The sequence below is a fragment of the Anabrus simplex genome, chromosome 1 (genome assembly GCF_040414725.1).
Source record: "Anabrus simplex isolate iqAnaSimp1 chromosome 1, ASM4041472v1, whole genome shotgun sequence".
NCBI lineage: Eukaryota > Metazoa > Arthropoda > Insecta > Orthoptera > Tettigoniidae > Anabrus > Anabrus simplex.
This window is the reverse complement of record NC_090265.1, coordinates 382,898,242-382,923,074: the sequence shown is the minus strand read 5'-3', so window position 1 is coordinate 382,923,074 and position 24,833 is coordinate 382,898,242. Positions and strand designations below refer to the sequence as shown.

At 37.7% G+C, this 24,833-nt stretch overlaps 1 protein-coding gene across 9 annotated transcripts in view; it reads right to left on the bottom strand.

Annotated features, from left to right (window-relative positions):
• LOC136856813 (putative fatty acyl-CoA reductase CG5065) overlaps window positions 1–24,833 on the bottom strand; it is a 619,576-nt gene that overhangs the window by 51,824 nt on the left and 542,919 nt on the right. For all 9 annotated transcript variants that reach the window (XM_068224968.1, XM_067134943.2, XM_067134938.2 and 6 more), the window contains 2 exons: window positions 15,950–16,095; window positions 9,064–9,173 (listed from right to left, as the gene is read on the bottom strand). In XM_068224968.1, the coding sequence (XP_068081069.1) occupies window positions 9,064–9,173; window positions 15,950–16,095 (256 nt within the window). The remainder of the gene's footprint in view (window positions 1–9,063; window positions 9,174–15,949; window positions 16,096–24,833) is intronic.

Here is a 24,833-nt window from a genome sequence, read left to right as displayed (position 1 = left end):
TTGGTATGATACTTGTGTGGGGGCGATGTTGGTGGACCAGGTTTTCAACAAGTTCACGTCCTTTCTTGAACTCTCTACAGCCATATTTCACTCAGGCCCATGAAAGCATTCTTTCCCCAAACTGTGGGAGTAAAGGACGATGAATTTTAGCCACATTAACGTTTTCATTGATGAGAAACTTTATTATCATGTGTTGTGCAATGGCGGGGTGCACCTCCCTCTCGCTTATTGCGATGATAACTGACCATGAGAACAAAGAGAATTCTCATGGCTACTGTCGCTTCCAGAACCCCTTCCACATGTGAGCCTTGAATCCCTTCCCTGGCACTTTACAGGCACAGAGTAAAAAAAGATAACATGATAGCAAAATAACTACAATTTGATATTCCAGTACTCCAAATGATTTTTCTGTTTTACAACTGGCTTATAGAAAAGCAATTAGGACACTGGATCTCTCTAGGCGTAACCTCAGTAGGCTTGACCATACTATCTTCTTAATAGCTCTCTCTGTGGATCAGAGGCAGAGTGTTGGCCTCTAGATTCCAAGAGAGCGGACTGAAACCCACCAGAGGTAGTAGAGTTTTGAAGGGTGGAACGAATTCCATTCGACACTACATGTCATATGATGTAAAACATCTCATGACGCATTCGGTATTTACCCAACAAAATTCATTAAAACTCAACCACACATATTCAGTTTATTCTGCTATCTGGTAGAGTGAAACAGAACATCAAAACTGACACACCGGCAACCAAATTAAAATGCCTGTACACAGTAGACGAAGCCATATTATTATTATTATTATTATTATTATTATTATTATTATTGTTGTTGTTGTTGTTGTCTCTTTAATTATTTAATAATATTTGTTGTCCTTATTCATATGAAGGGCATCAATTGAAGAAAAAACTTCGCCTGGGTAGGGATTGGAACACAGACTTCCGAGCTGACTGGATCGCGCCATAGCAAGTGTGCTACTGTGACACTGGCTGAAATCCACAATATGGGTGTTTGATGCTGATTTCTTGGCATGGCTCTCAAGCCAGTCTTAAGGGACGTTCAGATTTAGCAACACCACCTCACACAGCCCATATGAATTCACCCGCAAAGTGATGATGATGATGCTTGTTGTTTAAAGTGGCCTAACATCGAGGTCATCGGCCCCTAATGGTACAAAATGAGATGAAATGAAATGGCAAATTAAAAGCCCAAAAAACATCCACTGATCACAATTCAAAATGTGAGGACGAATAATGAATGGATGGATGGATATGAATTTAAAACGATCAGTGGAACCGACCCACAGTGCCTCACATGCACAGAATCGGGCGTAGAACTGACCAAGGGACTGCTTCTAGAGCACAATACTGAATCGATGATACTTTTAGTCGAAAGGGGTCTAAAATCCAGTACAATGGTACTTATAGCTACAAAAGTAGAACCATGGTATTTGTCATGTTGCGGTACTAATCAAGAGTAGCGTACTCGCGGTATTCCACACATTATGGTACTACTCACAGGTAATGAAATTCCAACACGTATTACAAACCTATGCTGTTTCGCACATTGCAGCACCATTTACAGGCAACGCAAACCTATGGTGTTAATCACATAAGTGTACTAACCACAGGGACTCGTACTATCCAGTGGTGTTCCTCATATAGCAGCTACTAATCATAGGCAAGCCAGAACCATGGGTTTCGTCATCCCATGGTGTTGCTCATAGAGTGCTACTAATCACAAGTACTGTAAAAGCCGTCGCGCACTCGTTTCCTACTAATCACAAACCAATTTGGTACTGAACATAGTGGTACTACGCGCAAGTAAAAGAGACCCATGGCGTTCCCTGCGTGGTGGTACTAATCAGAAGTAGTTTCATGGTTCTAATTTGATCATCCCTTGGTCGCCCCTTTTAGTCACCTCTTACGACATGCAGGGGATACTGTGGGTGAATTCTTCCTCTGAGTCCCCCATCCACAGAGGGTTGTGTGTTGGTCCGCGAGAGGTATTTTATTTCCCTCAAGTCCGCTGGCAAGCCGGTTAGGACCCCCTAGCCGCCACCTGGGACGTGCCACGTGGGAGTATCGCCTCTCTCTCTGCTACGCCAGCGTAGTAGGTTCGTGGCACCCGCAAAGTGATCTGACTGGCTACATTCAGAAACTAATAAAATGACAACGGCGTGAGATATCAAATTTTTCTTTTCCAATTATTTATCAGTATGGCCATCCCTCTAACGCTCAACCCGGTTCACGCTGTTTCCGACCACATTGTATATTTTAGAAACGTACCAAGTATCACATCTGCACGTTTTTGTTTTGGAAATGTACAGGGAAAAACAGGCTATTTTTGTAGTGACAGTTTGTTGATAATGACATAAATATTTCCATTATAATCAGTATATATTTCAGTGTTCTGTTGCACAGCCTCTTTTGCTCCACTTTGTGTTGCCATATAATCATTAAGTATTAGATATAAGACAAAAGAATACTAAAATTTATTTTGCATTACAGTAAAGTTACTCTGTACATAATGTAGACATTGCTTTAAAATTCTGGTATGCGTTTTTTTTTTTTAGTCTGTGGTGTCTTTTTCCCCCTAGATGCATAAGCAAAAGCTTCACATTAAGGGAGAAAACCAAACTGACATGAGTGCAGATATGCAAGAAACCAAGGTTGATGAGTAAAACTCTTTTAAGATATCTTAAATAATTTAAATAACTGCAGTGTGAATATGGTTGAGAAGTACATGACATAGACACATGAAGAAAAATGAGATATACCGAGCAACAAGAGACTATTTCTTTTATATGTATTCCTAGGAAATTCAGACAGAAGTTCCAATGACTGAAATGGAATAATTAGAAAGGGTGACAATTTTAAATGAAATGAATTCCAGGACTGTCCTACCATAGCTAATCTTCCAAGTTAAAATGCTAAATGCCTGGGAATACAATGCACAGTGAGCCACATCTCGTAACCGACTCGTCTTGTTTTCATATTCTTCAGATACCGCATTTTACGTGATGTCTTATGTCTGCCTGTCATGGCTGCTTGGTATCATGAATGCCATGCCCGATGTGTAATTTATCCCTATTTAGATAAATGGCAGCTCATGCTATGAGGATCACCAAAGCATTTCTTTCTATCTTATCTACATGTTGTGTAATCTTTGAGAGTCGGGCGGTGAGAATGAACTATAAGATGGAGACTGTTTTGTGATGTGGTTTTCGACTCTTACAGAAGGTATTATAAACGTTTTGAAACTTTATCCTGTACAACTCTCAGAGTTTGAAATCGGAACTAAGACTACTTCTTCTTGAGGTAATGTTCGTTCCTATCATTCACAGTTTAAAATGTTGGTTACTATCATTCTCGGTTTGCCATAGGTAGTAAGCCTGTTTATAAGGAGGTCGTATCGGCCCGATTGTTCATGTGCGTTGTGGGTTTGTTTGTTGCGTTTGATTGGAGACCTTTAATTTTTCTTTATCTTCGACGTCTTTTCGTGCTCTACATTGTGTTTTGTCGCAGATACTGAACGATTAATGTTTGTCTTTCTGCATGATATGAATACTTGTTATGCAGCAAGTAAGTTGTTTACGTTGTGTGTTTGGAGTGGGTGTACCATGCTCCTTTTGTGGCAATCCAGGTTTCTGATATGTGCCTTCAGATCAAACTATTTGCAATGAGCCATTGACGGAAGCATTTTATGCTGCACGATTCTTAATCGCTGTGTGTCATGCCATTATACTTGACTAGTAAAATATATTTCATATGCTGGTCTCTGTGTGTGTGCGCGTGAGTGCGTTATCATCATCACTGTTCCCATTTTGCCTTCAATTTCTTGCCTTCCTAGCCAATTTACCTGTTTGTTTTGGATTTTAACCTCAATTTTACGCCTTTCTGCTGCGTGATTGATTTATTTGTTTATTGTTACTATGGCAAAACTTTTGTTTACTCTCGTGTGTTCCATGATTGTTCTTTTCAGCCGGTCTTGATTTCGCTGGCATCTTTGATTTTATTTGGGGATTTAATCTCCATAGGGATGGTTTAAAAAAAATGTGAGAGTATAGATTCTGACGATGTATCTTAGGATGATTATTTCTTTATTTCGAGAAAGAAATACTTTAGGATCTGATCTTAAGCTCTGTGATCTCTGTGTCGTGAGAGAAATATTATATTAAAAAACAGATTCTCTACCATGCTTTCTAGAGGTATACAAAAGAAATATGAGATTGCGTAACACTCCGTTTCAATGGACCCTTGTTGAACATCATGTATGTGAGTAACTGATTTCCCATATCCTTATTTATTTGTTCTTTTATGCCAGTCTTGGACAGATTTCTTCCCTATTTGTGATAATAAATGTGTTTCATTTAAATTAACACATGATCTGTGTTCTTTTGTTATTACTTTTGGGACGTGCCTCGTTTACTCTGTTTAATAGTCTAAGAGGCCCGGAAGTAAGTTTGTTGAATAGTAAAAATAGTAGATACCTATCATTCTTCTGAATTATTGTTACCACCACCAATTCCTCCCATACAAATAATATTAACCTCATTGGTTTTACAATTTATTTTTTATTTATTTACAATTTGTTTTACGTCACGACACAGATAGGTTGCCTAATAACGTTGCAGCACACAGGAAATTTGAATTTTTTCGAGGGGGGATGGGTTACAGCACACAACTGATTTTATGCACCAGCTGCCACTGCAAGCTATACTTCATCAAATTCAAATTTCCCGCGCAGTTCGGAACGGCGGCCTGTTAGGTTAACACATGGGCAGAGTGAGGTTAAGCTTGCACTCTTAACCAGCATGTAAGTTTTTGCCCCCTCCCCCACAGGTGGCTGTCAAATTCAAACTTCCCACACTGTAGGGAAGAGCAGCCGGTTAGGTTAACACATAGATAGAGAGAGGTTAAGCTTACAGATACATTATCTTAGGTACCAAATTTTATTCCAATGGCATGATGCCTGGAAATATGAATGAACTTCAAACGAATCCCTTAAGTGTGCCGATTTAATATGTCAAGTGAAGCCATTCTACTCAGCTGTAGCTGGGACCATCAAAATGCTGTACTCTCCCAGTGACTACATGTACAGTACTACTGAACACACATTCAGTACATTATTAAGCATCATGACATGGAATCTACAAACGCGGGGTTCTTTAGTCTGTCGAAACTAATTCATGATGAAATTAATTTAGAAAATACCTGAAAAAATAAAACATTTAATAACAGATTATATACCTGTATTTTCTAAATTTATTTTAACATGAATTTGTTTCAACGGACTGAAAGACTTCACAGTTATAGAGTAACTAAATTGAAACTGAAAAATAATAACTTCCACTGTAACAAATCAAGACTTAATAACAAGTTTACAATGGGAGATGAGAGGCTAAGTGAACCGTGCATCCTCAAGTGTTCATGGGAAGTGTGTGCAAGAGAATACTGAAATAATTGACACTGTGGCAAACATAATTTAGATAGCAACGAAGAAGGCTCACGCTATTGCATTAATTTGTTTTGACTAAATTTTCTGAAGTTTTATTTTATCGTATGTTTATTAACTTTTATGCATTAAATTTCTGTTCTACTACATAAATTATATTCTATATTACACAAACTATTTTTCTTGTGAATTTTTCCACTTCAATCCACTTTTCTTGTATGAGGCAAGCAGGTAGAAGTGTAGCCTGTTGCACTCCCCTCATGCAGCTCCCATGCCTACATGTATGTTCCAGCAGTTGTCAGTTTTTCAACACCTGAGTGAAATGATGTGATGACATATTCAATTCATGGGACATAAGAGATAAGAGAATTCAGAGACATACCATGATTCCAACTAAGAATATTACAAACTGTTAATACTTAAAAGATGATCACCTTTTACATGTGCCTGGAATGATCCTTATGTTCACTTCCTGTTAATGTTATGTGACAGAACTACTCCCACCATACACAGATAATGCTGAATGTGCTTAGAGCAAATTTCATCAATATGACAATGTTTATTGATATTAATTTTTTTTTAAACCAGCGTCTCTGACCACAGATGGTAAAGGAATGATTCCAAATTCTCACTTGTTAAAAATTCCAATTGGATTTAATCCCTTAAATGTCTAGCAGAGTACCTTCTAGCCCACATTACTGTGTATAATTTTCCATATGCACTTCTGATCTATCTTATATTCTAAATTTGTTTGTTTTACAATATTTTTCACTTAATTGTTGTCTTCATTCCTAAGTATCTTTATTTGATTCTATTCATCACCCATCTATTCTCTTTCTGGCCTTCACAGAGAGAGGCCATAGTTTTGTGTAGGCTGAGGATAGGTCATGGAAGATCTACACACTTTTACCTCCTAATGAGGAGTGTGTGCTCCTGTGGTGCCAAATTCACCCTGGGCCATATCCTCTCAGAGTGTGCAGATCTCTCTGACCTAAGACACAATGTTGGCCTGCACGACATACTCAAACTCATATTATTAGCTGATGACAAGAATACTGCTGATATTGTCATTCCCTTTTTTGTGAGAGTGGATTAATCAAGTCCATATAAATTTCAAGTGTTCTGTTACTCAGTGAACGTATGTTGCCCTTTGATGTGTTTGTATCCTTTTTGCCATAATAAAATATTTTCTTTGTTTTCCTTATCTTTTTACTAATTGTTAAAAGTCTGCTGTTTAATAAATGATTTTATTTTAGTTTCTGTCTCCATTTACTGTAATTTGTTCAGAGAGGATGGTTACTTACTTGTACTTCCTCTTAAAACAAAAATCACTATCACCTGTGTGATTTTTTTCATTTATATGTAATGAGACCTCCCCTGCAAACCATGTGACCTTGCTGCAGTGGGGAGGCTTGCGTGTCACGATGAAGCAGATAGCCGAGCCGCAGGTGCAACCATATTGGATAGGTATCTGTCGACAGACCAGACTAACGAATGGTTTATCGAAAGGGGAGTAGCAGCCTTTTGGAAGTAGCAAGGGCAGCAGGAGAAGTGCCATCCGATTTTTGGCAGAATGCTGTTATACCCATTCCCAAGAAAGCCGGTATTGACAAGTGTGAAAACTACCGCACCATTAATTTAGTATCTCATGCCTGCAAAATTTTAACACGTATTATTTACAGAAGAATGGAAAGACAAGTTGAAGCTGAGTTTGGAGAAGATCAGTTTGGCTTCAGAAGAAATGTAGGAACATGTGAAGCAATCCTGACCTTACATCTGATCTTAGAGGATCGAATTAAGAAGGACAAGCCCACATACATGGCATTCGCAGATCTAGAAAAGGCATTTGATAATGTTGATTGGACCAAGCTATTTGAGATTCTGAAGGTGACTGGGATCAGATACCGAGAACGAAGAATTACAGTATCTACAATCTGTACAAAAATCAGTCTGCAGTGATAAGAACTGAGGGCTTCGAAAAAGAAGCAGCAATCCAAAAAGGAGTGAGGCAAGGCTGCAGTTCGTCCCCCCTCCCCTCCTCCTTTTCAATGTTTACATAGAACAGGCAGTAAAGGAAATCGAACAGGAATTTGTAAAGGGAATCAAAATCCAAAGAGAAGAAATCAAAATCTTGAGATTTGCCGATGATCTTGTTATTTTAACTGAGACTGCAGAAGATCTTGAGAAATTGCTGAATGGTATGGACAAAGTCTTGGGTAAGGAGTACAAGATGAAAATAAATCCAAAACAAAAGTAATGGAGTGCATTCGAACGAAGGCAGGTGATACAGGTAATATTAGATTAGGAAATGAAGTCTTAAAGGAAGTAGATGAATATTGTTACTTGGGTAGTAAAATAACTAACAATGGCAGAAGTAAGGAGGGCAATGCAGACTAGCACAAGCAAGGAAGAGCTTTGTTAAGAAAAAAAATTTGCTCACTTCAAACATTGATATAGGAATTAGAAAGATGTTTCTGAAGAATTTCATCTGAAGTGTGGCATTGTATGGAAGTGAACATGGACGATAACTAGCTCAGAAAGAAAATAGAAGTTTTTGAAATGTGGTGTTACAGAAGAATGCTGAAGGTGAGATTGGTAGATCGAATCACGAATGAAGAGATACTGAATCGAATTGATGAAAGGAGATCGATTTGGCTAAATTTGACAAGATGAAGGGATAGAATGATAGGACACACCTTAAGACACCCAGGACTTGTTCAGTTGGTTTTTGAAGGAAGTGTAGGCGGTAAGAACGGTAGGGGTAGACCCAGGTACGAATATGACAAGCAGATTAGAGCAGATGTAGGATGCAATAGGGATGAAACATCATGTTAAAAAAAATTTTCAAAACAACATTCTCAGATCTCTAGAGCCCACCTGGTAGCTACGATTGTTAAGGTGTAAACCTTTTATGGTCTGACACCGTTAGCCAGTTCGAGTCCTGTTAGTGGAAAGAATTCTTACCATCAGAATGTTGATCAGAAGAATAGGAGAGATCGTAGAGTACAATTTGTAATCATTAGATAGCATACAATGAGCCTAGGTTCAATTCCAAACCTCTCTGCAGTGCTCATAAAAGAGCAAGGGCATGTGACCATGTTGATGGTGATTTGTCCCTCGCACAGGGACAACATGTCTTGAGCAGACTTTGTGTTGTTATTCGACAGGAGAAGGCTTTGCAAAGACATCGAGTCTCACTCTCTTCCCATATCATCATCACAACCACCACCACACACTACACAACATATAACATACAGTCATCATATTGGACACATGAACACATACTTGCGTAATGATCTTTGCCTCTGTGGCAAGGAGAAAGTAACCCCTTTACCAAAGATGGTGAACACAAATAAATGAAGATCACCAACTGCCCATCATCACATGCAATGAACTTGTATCCAAGTGCCTGGGCATTGCAGAAGGGAAGAGAGAAAAAAAGGGGGGTGGGGGGTGGGGAACTCACACACACATTTATCAGCTCCATGCAATATTCCATCTGTATGTACATGCCTGCATATCCCCTAGTTGAGAAATATCTATGTAGGTACGACTGGAAAACAAAATATTGTTTCCTTGAGATAAGTTATATATTTTGACAATACCTATAGATGGCCTGACAATGGCCACAGGAAGGTTCCCACTCTCCTTGAGCAGCATACTCTCAGCTAGAGCCTTTGTGAAGGTATAAGTATTGGGCCGGTTACCAATGAGTCTGAAACAAGAATAAACCATTTAGTAGCAATTCTATCAAACACGACCTTCCACAATACACTAGTCTAGTACGTCACGCTGTGGAAGCTTCTCGGTTCTTTACTTCTTCCTATCTTTCTTTCTGATTCAATTACAACTTTATTATTGAAATGAGAGACAAAATTTGCAAGTTATGCCATTTCTGCAAACTTTTCTTTGCAAAACTAATGTCTTCATGAATTTTGTTGGCATTTTACACTCCACATTAGCGATTAGCTCAGTTGGTTAGAGCGTTGCGCTAACATATTCATTCTGTCAATTTAAATAACATATAAATAGCAGTATTAGGGATTACCACTGCAACTACTGAAAATGTTTCATACATTTTAACAAACCGTAAGTTCAAAATTAACCCCTTCTCCTCAAATAACTTTCAGATTTCACTTACCACTGCTTCATGTTTTGTTCAGCTCATCAGTCCATTCCAGGATTGAATACTAATTCTTGTGAATGCAGCTATTATACTGTATACATATTCACATGGGTAATTATATTAAATATGAATATTAATTTAATTGAAATCAATATACAGAGTGCACACAAAGACCGTATACCCCTACTCATTATTAATTTCTATTGTTAGACACCCATTGTTATCGACTTTAATTGTTGACAGCAGTTTGTGGCGAGATATTGAAAAAATGGCTGATACAAGTGATTATATGATTGAGGAATGTTTGCTAGTTGCTGTGTGGATTCATGAGCTTAAAATTAGTGGCAAATCAATTAAAAATGTGAGGGACGATTTCGTTGCATGTTTGTGAGAGCAACACTGACAAAGAAGACGTTGTTAGTGTGGGAAAAGAAAGCCTTCTTAACGGACAGTGTTCGCGACGTGTCAAGAAGTGGAAGACCATCCACCAGACTTGAACTTTGTAATGATGTGGAAAAATCTATCGAACAATCTCTGATAAAATCCATAAGGAAACGTATGTCAGAGTTGGGGATACCAGACTCCACCATGAGGAAACACATCAAAACGGATCTGAAAATGAGGTGTTGGCATCCATCGAGTGTCAACGAATTAACGGATGATGATTTGAAGAGATGTGTTGATGCTTATGTTGGATGCTGCAACAATTCCTAACAATGACTCAGAAGGCAGAAATCATGTTCACCGATGAATGTGCAATTTATCGCAGCTCCTGTAGTCACAATGTTTACTTTTGAGGAAAAGGAAATCCACATATTTTTTTCTTTTCAAGAAATCGTGCAAAACCCACCTCACGTCATTATCTGGGCTGGAATGATACAAACACATCTGTCTGGCAAATATTCTTTTTATTGTTCTGTTAATCAGAATAGTTACCTCCTTAGGATTAATGACTGATTCATGCGATAGCTGCAAAATGCTGGAATCTTAGACATTATTTGGTTTCAGCACAATGGGGCGCCGGCTCACTTCACAGTGGCTGTTCAACAACATCTGAACGCAGTCTTTGAGAATTGCTGGATCGGTTGAGGATTGGACTATGATCCAGCTCCTCTTCCATGGCCACTAAGAAGCCCTGATCTAATAACACCCAATAACGAACTCTGGGGTTACATCAAGGAACAGGTGAGGAGGAAGCGGTACGTTGGAAATGATTATATGCAAAATGCGGTGTGCGAAGCTTTCCAGAGAGTGGCCCCAAGGATGTTGCTTAATATGAGCATCAAAACATGTTTCAGATCTTATACTCTATTGTCAGGTGGTGAAAGTCTAGTATCTCTTGAGATTTTTATTGATTTTTATTTGATCTTGCTTCTTTTCCTAACTTTCTTTCCTTCAGCAGTCCCACTGATCCCATTTTTCAGGACACTCCAACTCTTCATCTTTTTTGTTTCCTTCATCCTCTTCATTTAATCCCTGTGCAACAATATTTCTTGAAACAATTCTTCACACTACTTTCCTTCAATGTGTCTACATCCCATGTTCTTGCATTCTTTCATTTCTTCAATTTCTTCAATGTCAGATGGCATTTCATGACAACTTAATAAGGCCTTGCAAACCAACACCTGGCTTCTGAATCTCTGCCTAGTCATAATGATGTCTGCTTGATACCTTTTAGTGTTTCCAGGTCTTGTCCATGTATACAGCAAATGTATGGGTTTTTGAACCAAGTATTAGCAAGGATTAAATTATGGTCAGTGCAGAAATCTACCAGCAGACTGCCTCTTTCATTTGTTTGTTCCAGTCAATACTTTCCTACTGCATTACCTTTTCTTCCTTGGTCTTCCACTGACTCAAGTTCCACATCTCCTTTTACATATTGTATTAAATGGTCTACCTCTTCATATTCTTTTGATTTCTTCATAGCAGATGAACTAGTAGACATAAAGACCTGCACTATTGTTGTACACATTGGCTTGGTGTCTATCTTGACATAGTAACTTACCCGCTGCCCTATTTCCTTCTTCATTACTAGCAAGATACCCGTGCATTGCTATGGTTTTAAACTGAAAGTTATTATTTCAAAGTTTTACATTTTGGTGAGTCCAATGTCAGCTAAGCCTGTAAAATAGGCGCTCAGTTCATACGTCAAATGGTTTTGGGGGGAATGATTATTTATTTTCTGATTTAACACTCATTTGAACCCAATACAGAAGAATTTGAATGTTTTAAACCCTACCTTATTCAACATCTAGGATGTAAAACCAACCAAACTGTGAAATTTTGATTTTGTACATTGAACAGTAATGGAGGAATAAATACTTTTTTAAGGTGTGAATGTTATTAATATTTGTTAACATCTAGGGTACAAAAGAACACTCTTCATAAAAAAATTACGTCCGTGCCTGAAACAATTTTGGAAGAATGGATATTGTGTTTCTGAGAGTCAACAACCATCTAAACCCCTTAGGGGAGAAATGTTTTGAAGTATACCATATTTTGCACCTAAGAACCTTCTCGTAAAATTACAACTTTGTATGTCAGACGGCTTTGGAGGGATGAATAATTTTGTTTACGGAGCTAACCTCATTTAACATTTTAGGACTGGAACGTTAAAAAATATTTCCTATTTCACACCCAGGTTTTAAAATATATACAACTATTTGGAATTTCATCTTTGTACGTTGAACCGTTTCGGAGGAAGGAATGAATATATTTGTTTTCGGATCTTAACCTCTATATAACTCTCTAGGCGGTTAAATTTGTTTCAAACCTTCTGTTATTTAACACCTAGGATATCGAATAGGCCTTTTGGGCTTACACTGTGTCAAGAAAATAAGGTTAAGTTCTTTATGTTTTGCAGAAAAATATAAGTACGAGCCACAAAAGCATCAATGGCAACCTAGGATATAATTTGAAATTTTGACTTCATAATTCAAAAAGTTTCTTGTAAATGCATATTTTTGTCATCACTCTTCACCCTCCCCCAGTCAAAACCCACTTCTTATTTGTATCCTCATAAAAAGAATTAAACTTCTTTTACAGCCCCCTTAAATTGATTCCACCCCCTCTCTCACCACAAAACATGTGTAGGCCCTATGTCTATTTTTAAAGGAGATTCCAAATACCATTTATCTCATCCGTAAAGATAAAAACATTACATGAGACGGTTGTACTTAGTCTTGTCCTCAATACATATTTAAACAATCTTCAACATGTTAGCTGCAAAATGTGTAATTATTCTTGTATATTCCATTTGGTTATTTTGCATCAACTCCCACAATCATCAAGAGTATAATAAACCCTTTGATTTTAACATTTTAAATATTGTTCTCATTCGTTTTTAGTTATATGACACCCGTATTCTCCTACCCTTTATGCTACTAAGTTATTTATATGTATATTGATTATGCCCACTTGATTTTGTAAACCAGTTAACGACCCTGTAGATTTAATGCCGGAGACCCAATGGGTAGCGGGCCCGGTGCAATATATATATAGATTAAACAAACTCCTGTATTTTCCCTATTTGATTTTGTGTTTATAAACCTGTAGACACCTCATCAAAAATCCACCTCTTCTAGCCAACGTACTTCACTTATACCAACTACATCTAACTTAAGTCTATCCATTTCTGTTTTCAGATTTTCCATCTTACAAACTCCAATTAAATTAAAATATATTATGGTTCCACCTATTCAATACAATAATACTTAGTAATGCGAGGTTACATCACAAGACAATCACAAATGGTACCGGTTTTGACCCCAGATCAGGGTCATCAGTCGATCGTTTAAAAGGTACAAGATGAAAGCAATGCACATATGAGTAACAAGTAACATAGAAGATTTAAAGATTTTTTCAAGACAAAAGTTCATGTGGAGTTATATAACACTTGAGTATAAAGCATAAGGTTTTAAATGTCTTAAAATCTTGATGTGAAGATGAATAAATAGCTCGATGTTAAATGTTATAATCGTATGTTTGATATCTTAAGATGCAAATAGCTAGTTGTCTTGTTATGCAGAAAAGTAGACAAACACCATTGTGCACTCTGTTTTACTTATTTCTCCTCATACGATTCTGGCCTGTTTGTGTTTGTCCGAACACTTTCCTCTTCATATTCATACAACATATTACACTACCAACCACCACATAAACACGCAATAGTGATTACATTCCTCCATATAGGGTTGGTGTCAGGAAGGGTATCTGGCCGTAAAACAGGGCCAAATCCACATGTGCGATGCAGTTCGCACCCGCAACCCCACAAGTGTGGGGAAAGCAGAAGAAAAAGAAGAAGTGGCAGAACAACAAATACTATATACTGTTTTCGATACCTGGACTGAAAATAAAGCAAATGAATGAGTTCTAAACTATATTTTAGGCTAGGTAAATTGTTTCTGTGCAGTGATTTTACTGTGGTGCATGGATGAAATGTGTGCCACACCAAGCTTGCCTTGGTGGTGCACTTCTGGTAATTATCATACTCTTTGACTGCCCTCGACGTCATTGTCGATAATTTTAACAGATGGCGTTTACGGCAATCTGCCGAAGTGTCGCCATTCTCGTGCTTGCTTCCTTGGAGAAAGGTTGTTTAATAGTGAAGCCAACATGGCGATTTTTGAAAAGATGGCCATATCGAGATTCAAGATATATAATTTATGTTGTTTGCTGTTCCTGCCTTGCATTTATCCATTCTATTGCCCGACTCTTCCTTTGATTCGATGTTTTGTGATTATGTCGAGTCTCTGTGTGCTCTATCCAGCTATCATGCAGGTAATTGTTATATTTTGGTTTGCTGTATTTGTGTGGGTATTATAATAATATTTTCATTCTGCAGACTTTACATGTCTATTTACTGCAGGTTTTTATTTGCCTTTTCTTTGTGTGCTCTATGTTGTCCTCATATAAACATGTGAGAACGGAGGAGGGTATTAGTCCGTTGTACGATTGGTTTGTGTACTTGTCACCTACATTGGGACCTACCATTCTTGTTTCTTGTCAGTTTCCTTCATGGCTGAACTTTTGATATATGGTACTGTTTTTACGCTATGACTGGTATTCATGTTCGCCCATGGCGAGGCGATATGGATGCGTCTTTGGGCGTGCTGATTGCGATTACTATTGCTATGATTAATGTTGGGATATGCCTTGCCTCAATGCGGCGATCCTTTATAATCCTTGTGCATCTGATCTGAGCTCACGAGTCCATGAAATTACACGTAATGCTATGCGGATTGTATTCGTAATGTGCCTTGACATACTGGCCTGTTCTGGTCCACACACATTTTTTCCTGGTCTCTATGGTATGTATGCGTGTGCATTTGTGCTGTCTGTCTGCCTGATTAATAGTATTCTCTGCATCTCAATGTGTTATTTTCATTTTTGCTTGTATTTTTCTCTTTATTTTCGTTTTTTGGGCTATCTGTGGGCCTATTTATTTCATTACGTTTGTTGTGTTCCTTTGAATTTATCTGTTTCATTGTTGGCTTTCTTTACCCCGCCTCGTAACTATGGCAACCATCATTATCTTATTTTTTTTTGTTCCTTGGGATGCTGTCTTCAAAATGGTGGATTGCTTTAGAGCCGCGTCTCTTGTGATGCTCGTTTGAAACTCGGAGAAAATTCATTTATGAGTGAGATGTACATACTGCATTGATGTTGTGTAAATTTCTTGTGAAGTATGTCCAACTTTTTACTACTACCATTGATATGTCCCACGTCACGTATTCCAAATTACTCAAGGTAAGTCAACTATAGGTTGTGAGATATTGGATTATAAGAGAGCCGAGTGTGGCTACTCTTGTCTGTATTAGATTAGCCTCTTGGTATTACTGGATGTTAAGCCTATGTGTTATGTGTTCAACGTATCTCTCTGTAAGTAATATTCAAAGCTACCTATTTTGTCTTCCCTTTGGCTTTATGTTTGTCAATAAACCCCATATTTTGACCCCGTTCTTTCATTTATTGGGAGGGGTCCGGGTTATTACTATTCCTGTTACCCATTGCTCTGTCTACGCACAAATCCAGCTCCAGGTTGTTTTAACCTGTTCCAGTCCATCCACGGCCGAAATGAGAGGTAAGTAGGTAAGTATCCACGGGAGCATCGGTGTAATTGGTACGATGTGTGTGTGCTATTTGTTTGTTGGGGTGAGTGAAATGAGAGGAAAAAAATCTTGATCATGATGGCTGTTTAAAGCTACTTTGACTAATATTTCATTTACAAACTATATGCAAGTCTCCCTGGGCACCCATACTGCAAGCTATAACCAAGTGACAAGTGTGAGAACAAACTACCAATTAAAATGATACTATCTGGGATTTTTTTTTAAAATCCAAGAATGTTTAGACATAAAACTTACTTTGGGGTGAGAGCCTGGATAAGATCATCATCCATCCACTCCATACACTGGATGATCTTCTCAGGATCATACGGCGGAGGGTAGATAACCTCACTAACTTCTTCACGATCACAATTACAATAAGCAGTAGACACATGGATAAGAGCCTAAAAAAAGAAAATATAATGCAATTACATACAAACTATTCTTTATCATTGCTATTCCTGATATAGATAAATGCAGGAGGGTTATAGAATTCAAGTTACAAACACAATTATCAATAGTAAACAAAGTTCAGTTTCAGAAAGAAGAAAACATTCCCTCTGGTTTATAACACTTTTGCCAGAAACAATTTATTGTTTTCTTTGTATTCAGTTACAAAGGCTATCCTAAAAAGCAGCAATAGTTTAATATTAGTCTTCCTTGAGCAATTTCTGTTTGTATCTAATGAATATGTTTGAGATTTACACTATAATTTATTATTAGGTACCCCCACTTATTTCTCATAGCTGCTCATTTGCATGAATTATATACAATTGATTGTAGTGGAAGCCTTGTAGTCTTCCTTAAGAATGAACAATACATAGGTTGCTTAAAAATCTTGTTCTTTCATCTAGTAAATAGGTAGTAGTTATCAGTAAATTCCTGATGGAACTGTTGTTATTGTTTGAGTCATCAAGGAAACCACCCTGGCGTACAGCAATGGATCTTGAAAGAACCTCTTTTCATGTTAACAGTTCATGGAAAGCCCAGTGGGATCAGTCTTCAGTAGTGAACAAACATCTGGTTGAGAATCCTTCTAAACGAGTACAAGGATTTGATCTTCCAAGACGACAGTGGAGAATCATCAATCGGATAAGAACTGGACAAGGCAGATGTGGTTATCTGTTGTGCAAATGGGGTTGGACTAGGTCTGCAGATTGTGATTGTGGTGCCTCTTCTCAGTCAATCCACCACATTGTTGCTGACTGCCCAATTCGAGCTTTCAAAGGAACGCTAATGGACATTCACCGCACATCGGATGAAGCAGTTGATTGGGTCAAAATGCTAGACCTAGAGTTATAGTATGGTACGGATTTGTGACTACGCACATTTACCCTGAACTATATACATGTGTGTACATACATTCATCATACGATAAATAAATAAAATCAGTCCATAGACTGGTTTGATGCAGAACTCCATGCCACCCTATCCTGTGCTAACCTTTTCATTTCTACGTAACTACTGCATCCTACATCTGCTCTAATCTGCTTCTCATATTCAAACCTTGGTCTACCCCTACTGTTCTTACCACCTACACTTCCTTCAAAAACAACTACACGAGTCCTGGGTGTCTTAAGATGTGTCCTATCATTCTATCTCTTCTTCTTGTCAAATTAAGCCAAACTGATCTCCTCTCACCCAAATCGATTCAGTATCTCTTCATTCGTGATTCGATCTATCCATCTCACCTTCAGCATTCTTCTGTAACACCACATTTCAAAAGCTTCTATTCTCTTTCTTTCTGAGCTAGTTATCGTCCATGATTCACTTCCATACAATGCCACGCTCCACACGAAAGTCTACAAAAACATCTTTCTAATTCCTATATCAATGTTTGAAGTGAGCAAATTTCTTTTCCTGAGAAAACTCTTCCTTGCTTGTGCTAGTCTGCATTTTATGTCCTCCTTCTGCCATTGGTAGTTATTTTACTACCCAAGTAACAATATTCATCTACTTCCTTTAAGACTTCATTTCCTAATCTAATATTTCCTGCATCACCTGCCTTCATTCGACTGCACTCCATTACTTTCGTTTTGGACTTATTTATTTTCATCTTGTACTCCTTACCCAAGACTTCATCCATACCATTCAGCAACTTCTCGAGATCTTCTGCAGTCTCAGATAAAATAACAATATCATCGGCAAATCTCAAGGTTTTGATTTCCTCTCCTTGGACAGTGATTCCTTTTCCAAAGTCCTCTTTGATTTCCTTTACTGCCTGTTCTATGTAAACATTGAAAAGGAGAGGGGACAAACTGCAGCCTTGCCTCACTCCTTTCTGGATTGCTGCTTCTTTTTCAAAGCCCTCGATTCTTATCACTGCAGACTGATTTTTATACAGATTGTAGATAATTCTTCGTTCTTGGTATCTGATCCCAATCATCTTCAGAATCTTAAATAGCTTGGTCCAATCAACATTATCGAATGCCTTTTCAAGATCTACAAATACCATGTACGTGGGCTTGTCCTTCTTGATTCGATCCTCTAAGATCAGACGTAAAGTCAGGATTGCTTCACGTGTTCCTACATTTCTTCTGAAGCCAAATTTATCTTCTCCCAACTCAGCTTCAACTTGTTTTTCCATTCTTCTGTAAATAATACGTGTTAAAATTTTGCAGGCATGAGATACTAATTTAATGGTGCGATAGTTTTCAAACCTGTTAGCACCGGCTTGCTTGGGAATAGGTATAACAACATTCTGCCATTAATCAGATGGGACTTCTCCTGTCTCATACATCTTACACACTAAATGGAATAACCTTGCCATGTTGCTTTCTCCTAAGGCAGTCAGTAATTCAGAAGGAATGTCACCAATTCCAGGTGCCTTGTTCCTATTTAGGTCTCTCACAGCTCTGTCAAACTCTGACTTCAAAATTGGGTCTCTCATGTCATGAGCATCAACAGCCTCTGCTTGTTCCAGAACCGAATTATCTACATCGTTACCTTAATACATCTGTTGGATATTCTGCCATCTTTCTGCTTTGTCTTCTTTCCCTAGAAGTGGCTTTCCATCTGAGCTCTTAATATTCATACACCTAGATTTCCTTTCTCCAAAGGTTTCCTTGATTTTCCTGTATGCAGCATCTACCTTTCCCAGGACCATACAGCCTTCGACATCCTTGCACTTCTCCTTCAGCCACTCTTCCTTAGCTACCTTGCACTTTCTATCCACTTCATTCTTTAATCGTCTGTATTCTTTTCTGCCCACTTCATTTCTAGCATTCTTGCATTTTCGTCGATCATCAATCACGTCTAGTATCTCCTGAGTTATCCACTGATTCTTAGTTGATCTTTTCTTCCTTCCTAACATCTCTTCAGCAGCCCTACTGACTTCATCTTTCAAGACTATCCACTCTTCCTCTATTGTGTTTCCTTCAGCCTTTTCATTTAGTCCTTGTGCCACTTCTTCCTTGAAACAATCCCTCACACTCTTTACTTTCAACTTGTCTAGATCCCATCTTTTTGCATTCTTTCCTTTCTTCAACTTCAGATGGCATTTCATGACCAACAAGTTGTGGTCAGAATCCACGTCTGCTCCTGGGAAAGTTTTGCAATCCAACACTTGGTTTCTGAATCTCTGCCTAATCATAATGAAGTCTATTTGATACCTTCCAGTGTCTCCAGGTCTCGTCCACGTATACAGCCGATGTTTGTGGTGTTTGAACCAAGTTTGCAAGAACTAAATTATGATCAGTGCAGAATTCAACCAGCCGAGTTCCTCTTTCGTTCCTTTGTCCCAATCCGAATTCTCCTACTGTATTACCTTCTCCTCCTTGGCCTACCATTACATTCCAGTCTCCCATCACAATTACATTCTCGTCACCTTTTACATATTGTATTAAATCTTCTATCTCTTCATATATTCTTTCGATTTCCTCATCATCTGCTGAACTAGTAGGCATATAGACCTGCACTATTGTGGTGGGCATTGGTTTGGTTGATGAAACTAGGAAATATATTACTTAATTTTTTACTTGCTTGTTCACTTTGATTATTTATATTGATGAAATGAAATGGCGTATGGCTTTTTTAGTGCCGGGAGTGTCCGAGGTCAAATTTGGCTCGCCAGATGCAGGTCTTTCGATTTGACACCCGTAGGCGACCTGCACATCATGAGGAGGATGAAATGATGATGAAGACGACACATACACCCAGCCCCTGTGCCAGACAAATTAATCAATTAAGGTTAAAATTCCTGACCCTGCCGGGAATCGAACCTGGGACCCATGTGGCCAAAGACCAGCGCGCTAACCATTTAGCCATGGAGCAGGACATTTAAATTGATTATTGAGTTCCTTTTCTCCTTTTGTATTTATATTGTGTTCGTGGTCTTTTACTAACCGTATTCATATTTTCTCTCTTTGTCCATTCCCTTTTCCAATATTTATCCAGCTTTCTGCTTTCTTCTTATTTCATGCCTTCTACATCAAGACTGAAGATCGTCAACATGGACCCTCATCGAGTGTTGAAACTCACCCTCCCAGTGAAGTTGGGAAGCAGAAACGAGCTCATCAGAGGCTGAGAAGAAGTGGATGTAGAAAAACTAGGACTGATGAGGAGAGAGCCTATCTACTGGAAGACTGTCAATTATGAAGATGTGGAGACTGTCCTTTGTCCTTTTGTGTCTTTATGTTTGTCTTCATCCCAATTAGTATTGCTCCCTCTTCCACTGCTGACGTGTAACCGTGTTTTTCCTATTTTTTCCTATTCATGTTATCCTATTATGTTTTCCTATTCATGTTCCTGTCTTTCTAGTTACTACTTAATTAGTCACCTGTTTATTCCTTTCCATGACTTAATTTGAAATTTACACAAGCCATCATTTCAATGATGAAAATGGAGACAACTTGAATGTTGGGGAAAATAGGTGCAAAACCTCACTGTTAATGCCCTTGGTAATTATTATTACTTCATGAATCTGAATTTTTAAAATGAAAAGTAGGCTAATGAGATGTCCGGCCCCGCAGTGTAGGAGGCAACGCGTCTGCCTGTCACCTGGCAGCCCCGGGTTCGATTCCCGGCTGGGTCAGGGGTTTTTAGTTGTAAATGATTAATATCCGTGGCTTACAGACTGGGTGTTTGTGTAGTCCATAATGTTCCTTTCCTCACAGTCAACAATCGACACTTCCTCCATTCCATTCCATTCCATTCCAATTACACGCAGGTTCATATCACATGTGCAAGTAGGGGCAAAAGATCTCTAAAGGTCGACGACCCGAACAAATAGCATTTAAAACAAACACACACACACACAAAAAAAAGAGGCTAATGAGATACTGCCCCCGTCTCCTACGCCAAACATTTCATAAGAGACCTGATAGTAACAAATACTGAGTAGATGAAGCTCATATGTAGGACATCTAATGGTCATATTTTTGAAAACACCACTTTTGAATACTAATTAAAATGTAGAGTTTTTACATGGTGGATATTAATTGTCTTCCACACCATGAAAATGCTGGGGTTGTACCTTAATTAAAGTCACAGCCACTAACTTCCCAGTCCTAGCTCCTTCCCATCCTTGAGTAACTGAAAATCTTTGTAGTGTTAGTGTGATGTTTCTTCCTCTTCAATATTTTAGTGTTGGTGTTTCCTAGACAATTTTCTAGGCAATTCCTTCTCCTAGAAACATAACCAAAATATAAGAAGTACAACCAATGAAGTTTGAAGGATAGACCTGACATAACAGAAAACTATAAATGAAGTTGGTCATAGTGGAAAGAGTCAATTCAGTATTTAGCATGCAAAATCTGAGTAATAACTAATGATTACGATGATCTTCCAGCTACAAAAATAATAAAAACATCAGCAATATTTACTGTACGTAGTACTTACATTTGTTACCAGGCATTACACATTTTTATCCCTTCTAATTTTGACCATGACTTTTCTTAATTTTCTCCACCGAAGTCAGGATGAAACACTATTTTCCTCAGATATTAATTTATATCTCATATATAAACACATATAAATGATATTCAATGGTTGCTTGGCATATTGGACTAGATTTTCAGAAACTATGCAAATCAATAAACAAACACTAGCAACATATTGGAGCAAGGGCGTGTACTACTCTGAAAATACAAGCTTGGATAGAGAAGTGGCTTCATTAATTCACCACTATTTATTGGATTCTTGTTTCCATGAATGACATACACAACCATATTTCAGAGTCACTTTACCACACAAGTATCTAAATATAGAATATATCAAGAAGTTTGTATCAAAATGGGAAGGAATATTAGTTTATTATTTTGCAAGAGAGCAATTCTGAACAATTATCTACTCAGAGCTTCACTTTCTGTAGGAAGCAAACAGCTACATTAGAGAGGATCAGACTTTAAGTCTAAAAGAAAAAAAACCTTACCTTCTGCCCAACAGTCAGAGATCTATCCATAAACATAATTTAATTATTTACACTTATCATACATATTAGAATTTTGTTTATAAGTATCTCATAAGATTCTCTGAACAAATGAACATTCCATTCTCATAGAGAGAAATACCATATGCAGCACTGTACAATCACCAATTTCTTTTTTTCATTTTTATATTTTTTAAGAGAGATGAAGCTGTTATCTCTTAACTACTTCTTTCTTAAGCATACTGAAAAAATTAAATTTTATCATTTTCAGTTTTAGACCTCAATGAGATATGGTAGCATACCATATGCTGTACATTTTATTAACTTACAGGTGGGGAGGTCAGAAATACATCAACAATAGACATCTCAAGAAAAGTAAGGTGCCTTTATAATGGGAACACAAATCACTACAAATTCAACAGAAAATGCATCTACCTGAGTATAAACATTTATTTTTCCTGGTAGAAGAGTGAATGTGATGAAACAGTGGAGAAAAGACATCAGGCATGACTATTACATCAGTCCCAAAAATCAGAAATAACCTATCAAAATCTAGTAAAACAGAGAAAAGAAACTACCCAAGTCTTAAGAAGAATAAAAAGACAACATCATAAGGACACACTGCAGTTAATTGAAGAACAATTCAATAAAACTCAATCAAGGGACTACTACAAAACCTTCAGAAAGCAGCTCCAAAAATATGAACCCCCCGACCCTACTGATGAAGGATGAAAATGGTAATCTGGCTCATAACAATAAAGACACTGCAGCAATTCTGGCTAAATATTTCAACAAGCTTTTAAATTGTGAGGAACCTACAGAACTCCTTCATTTGGACACCAACACCCCATAAAAACACCACCAGGGAACATCAATCCCCCTCACAATAAAGGAAGTCTACCAAGCTCTGAATAAATTAAAAAACTACAAAGCACCAGGAGAAGATCAGACCTTTGTGGAAATCTGGAAATATGCAGGAACATCAGCAAAAGTTGCCCTCCATCAACAACTTGTCTCTATCTGGATTAAAGAAGAACTAATAGAACACTAGACAACAGCCCTCATTCACCCACTGCAAAAGGAGACAAAAACCGACCCTAATAACTACAGGGGAATCTCGCTCATATACATAACATACAAAATATTTTCAATAATCATCCTTAATAGGATAAGTTTACAACTTGAGAAAGAACTAGGAGAATATCAAGAAGGTTTCAGACCCTGGAGGAGCTGTCCTGATCAGATCATGAGTCTTAAGTTGATAATGGACTATAACAGGAGAAGAAACTGAGATATGGTGATAACATTTGTAGATTTCAAGAAAGCTTATAATTGCATCCATAGAGAATCTCTGTTTAAAATTTTAAGACACCTTGGACTACACTATCTTGGAGAAGTAATAACACATAACCTAAATGAAAAAATCTCAATCCAAACAAGAACAAATAGATTAGCTAAAGCACAAAAATTAACATAGGATATCTACAAAAAGAAATGTCTATCAATAAATACAAAAATAAAACACTACAACACAGTTATGAAGTCGGAAGCTACACATGCAGCAGAAACACTTTCTTACCTGAATAAACAATTAAAGACTGACAGACTTCAGAAAATTGAAAGGAGGATTGGAACAACCTGCATCAACAAAAAATACCAAAAAGATGGACAGCGACGGTTGACACCTAACAAAGTCGTGTACAAATAGCTAGAACCCATTAGAGATACTATGCGTAAGAGGAGACTGGGATTCTTTGGACATATCATGAGGATGCAGGATTCGAGACTTCTGAAACAACTAGTACAACACAATCTCGTCTCAAAAAATACCACAACAGGATGCAAAAGGATCAGAGAAGTAAGAGGGGATCTGAAGGAAATAGGCCTTACAACAGAAGACACCACAAATATAAAATTGAATACAAAACTCAAGAATACAAACCTCTGCTTTACCCTTACACAAAACAAACCAACAACATGCATATTTTCAACTGAGGAAAGGGTACGAAGATCGGAGCGTCTGAAGAAGTACTGGGAGGACCGCAGAGCCCAAACAATCCCTTTAAAGAGACCTGAACGACGGACTGACTAAAGTGATCCTATGTGGTCATAAAAGAAGAAGAAGAAGAGGAAGAGACTTTCAATATTTTACATTTTAATCTTGTTCCATTTTATTTTGTTTCAAGTTTATTACTTCTATTAATATTAATACTCTAGTCTATTCAATATGGTTGCTAACAGCAATCCATGTTGTCCCAGAATATATTCTTAGATAGTACACACTTCCCAGTGCTTTATTTCTCTCAGCACATTTCTAAAAATGAACCTACTTCTTACAGCATTCATTATTACTTTTATATTCAGGATTCATCAGTGGCAACTGAATCATTTCAATTCATAAATGATCATTAATGTGCCAGTATATCTCTCTATATATACAGCATGAACCACCTAAAACTTACACCCCCAAATACTTCTGAAATGGAAGGTGTGATTGCTGTGCTGTTTTCACAGAAATAAAGTGTAACCAAGGAGCCATAATTGTAACCCACACACAGATTTTAATAATTATTAGAATGTGTATTCATTTAGAAAGTTTCAGATTTTCAAATGGAACAATGCTTACTGTCATTAGGAAAATAAAACTAGGATTCTAGTACAAGTAGTTTACGAGATACTGTAGTTATGAAAAATCTGGTGTATCTTGTCTTAATGCTTTTGTCCAAAAGTTAACACAATTCTCAAAATCATTTCCATGCTGCTCTTGTGGAGAGA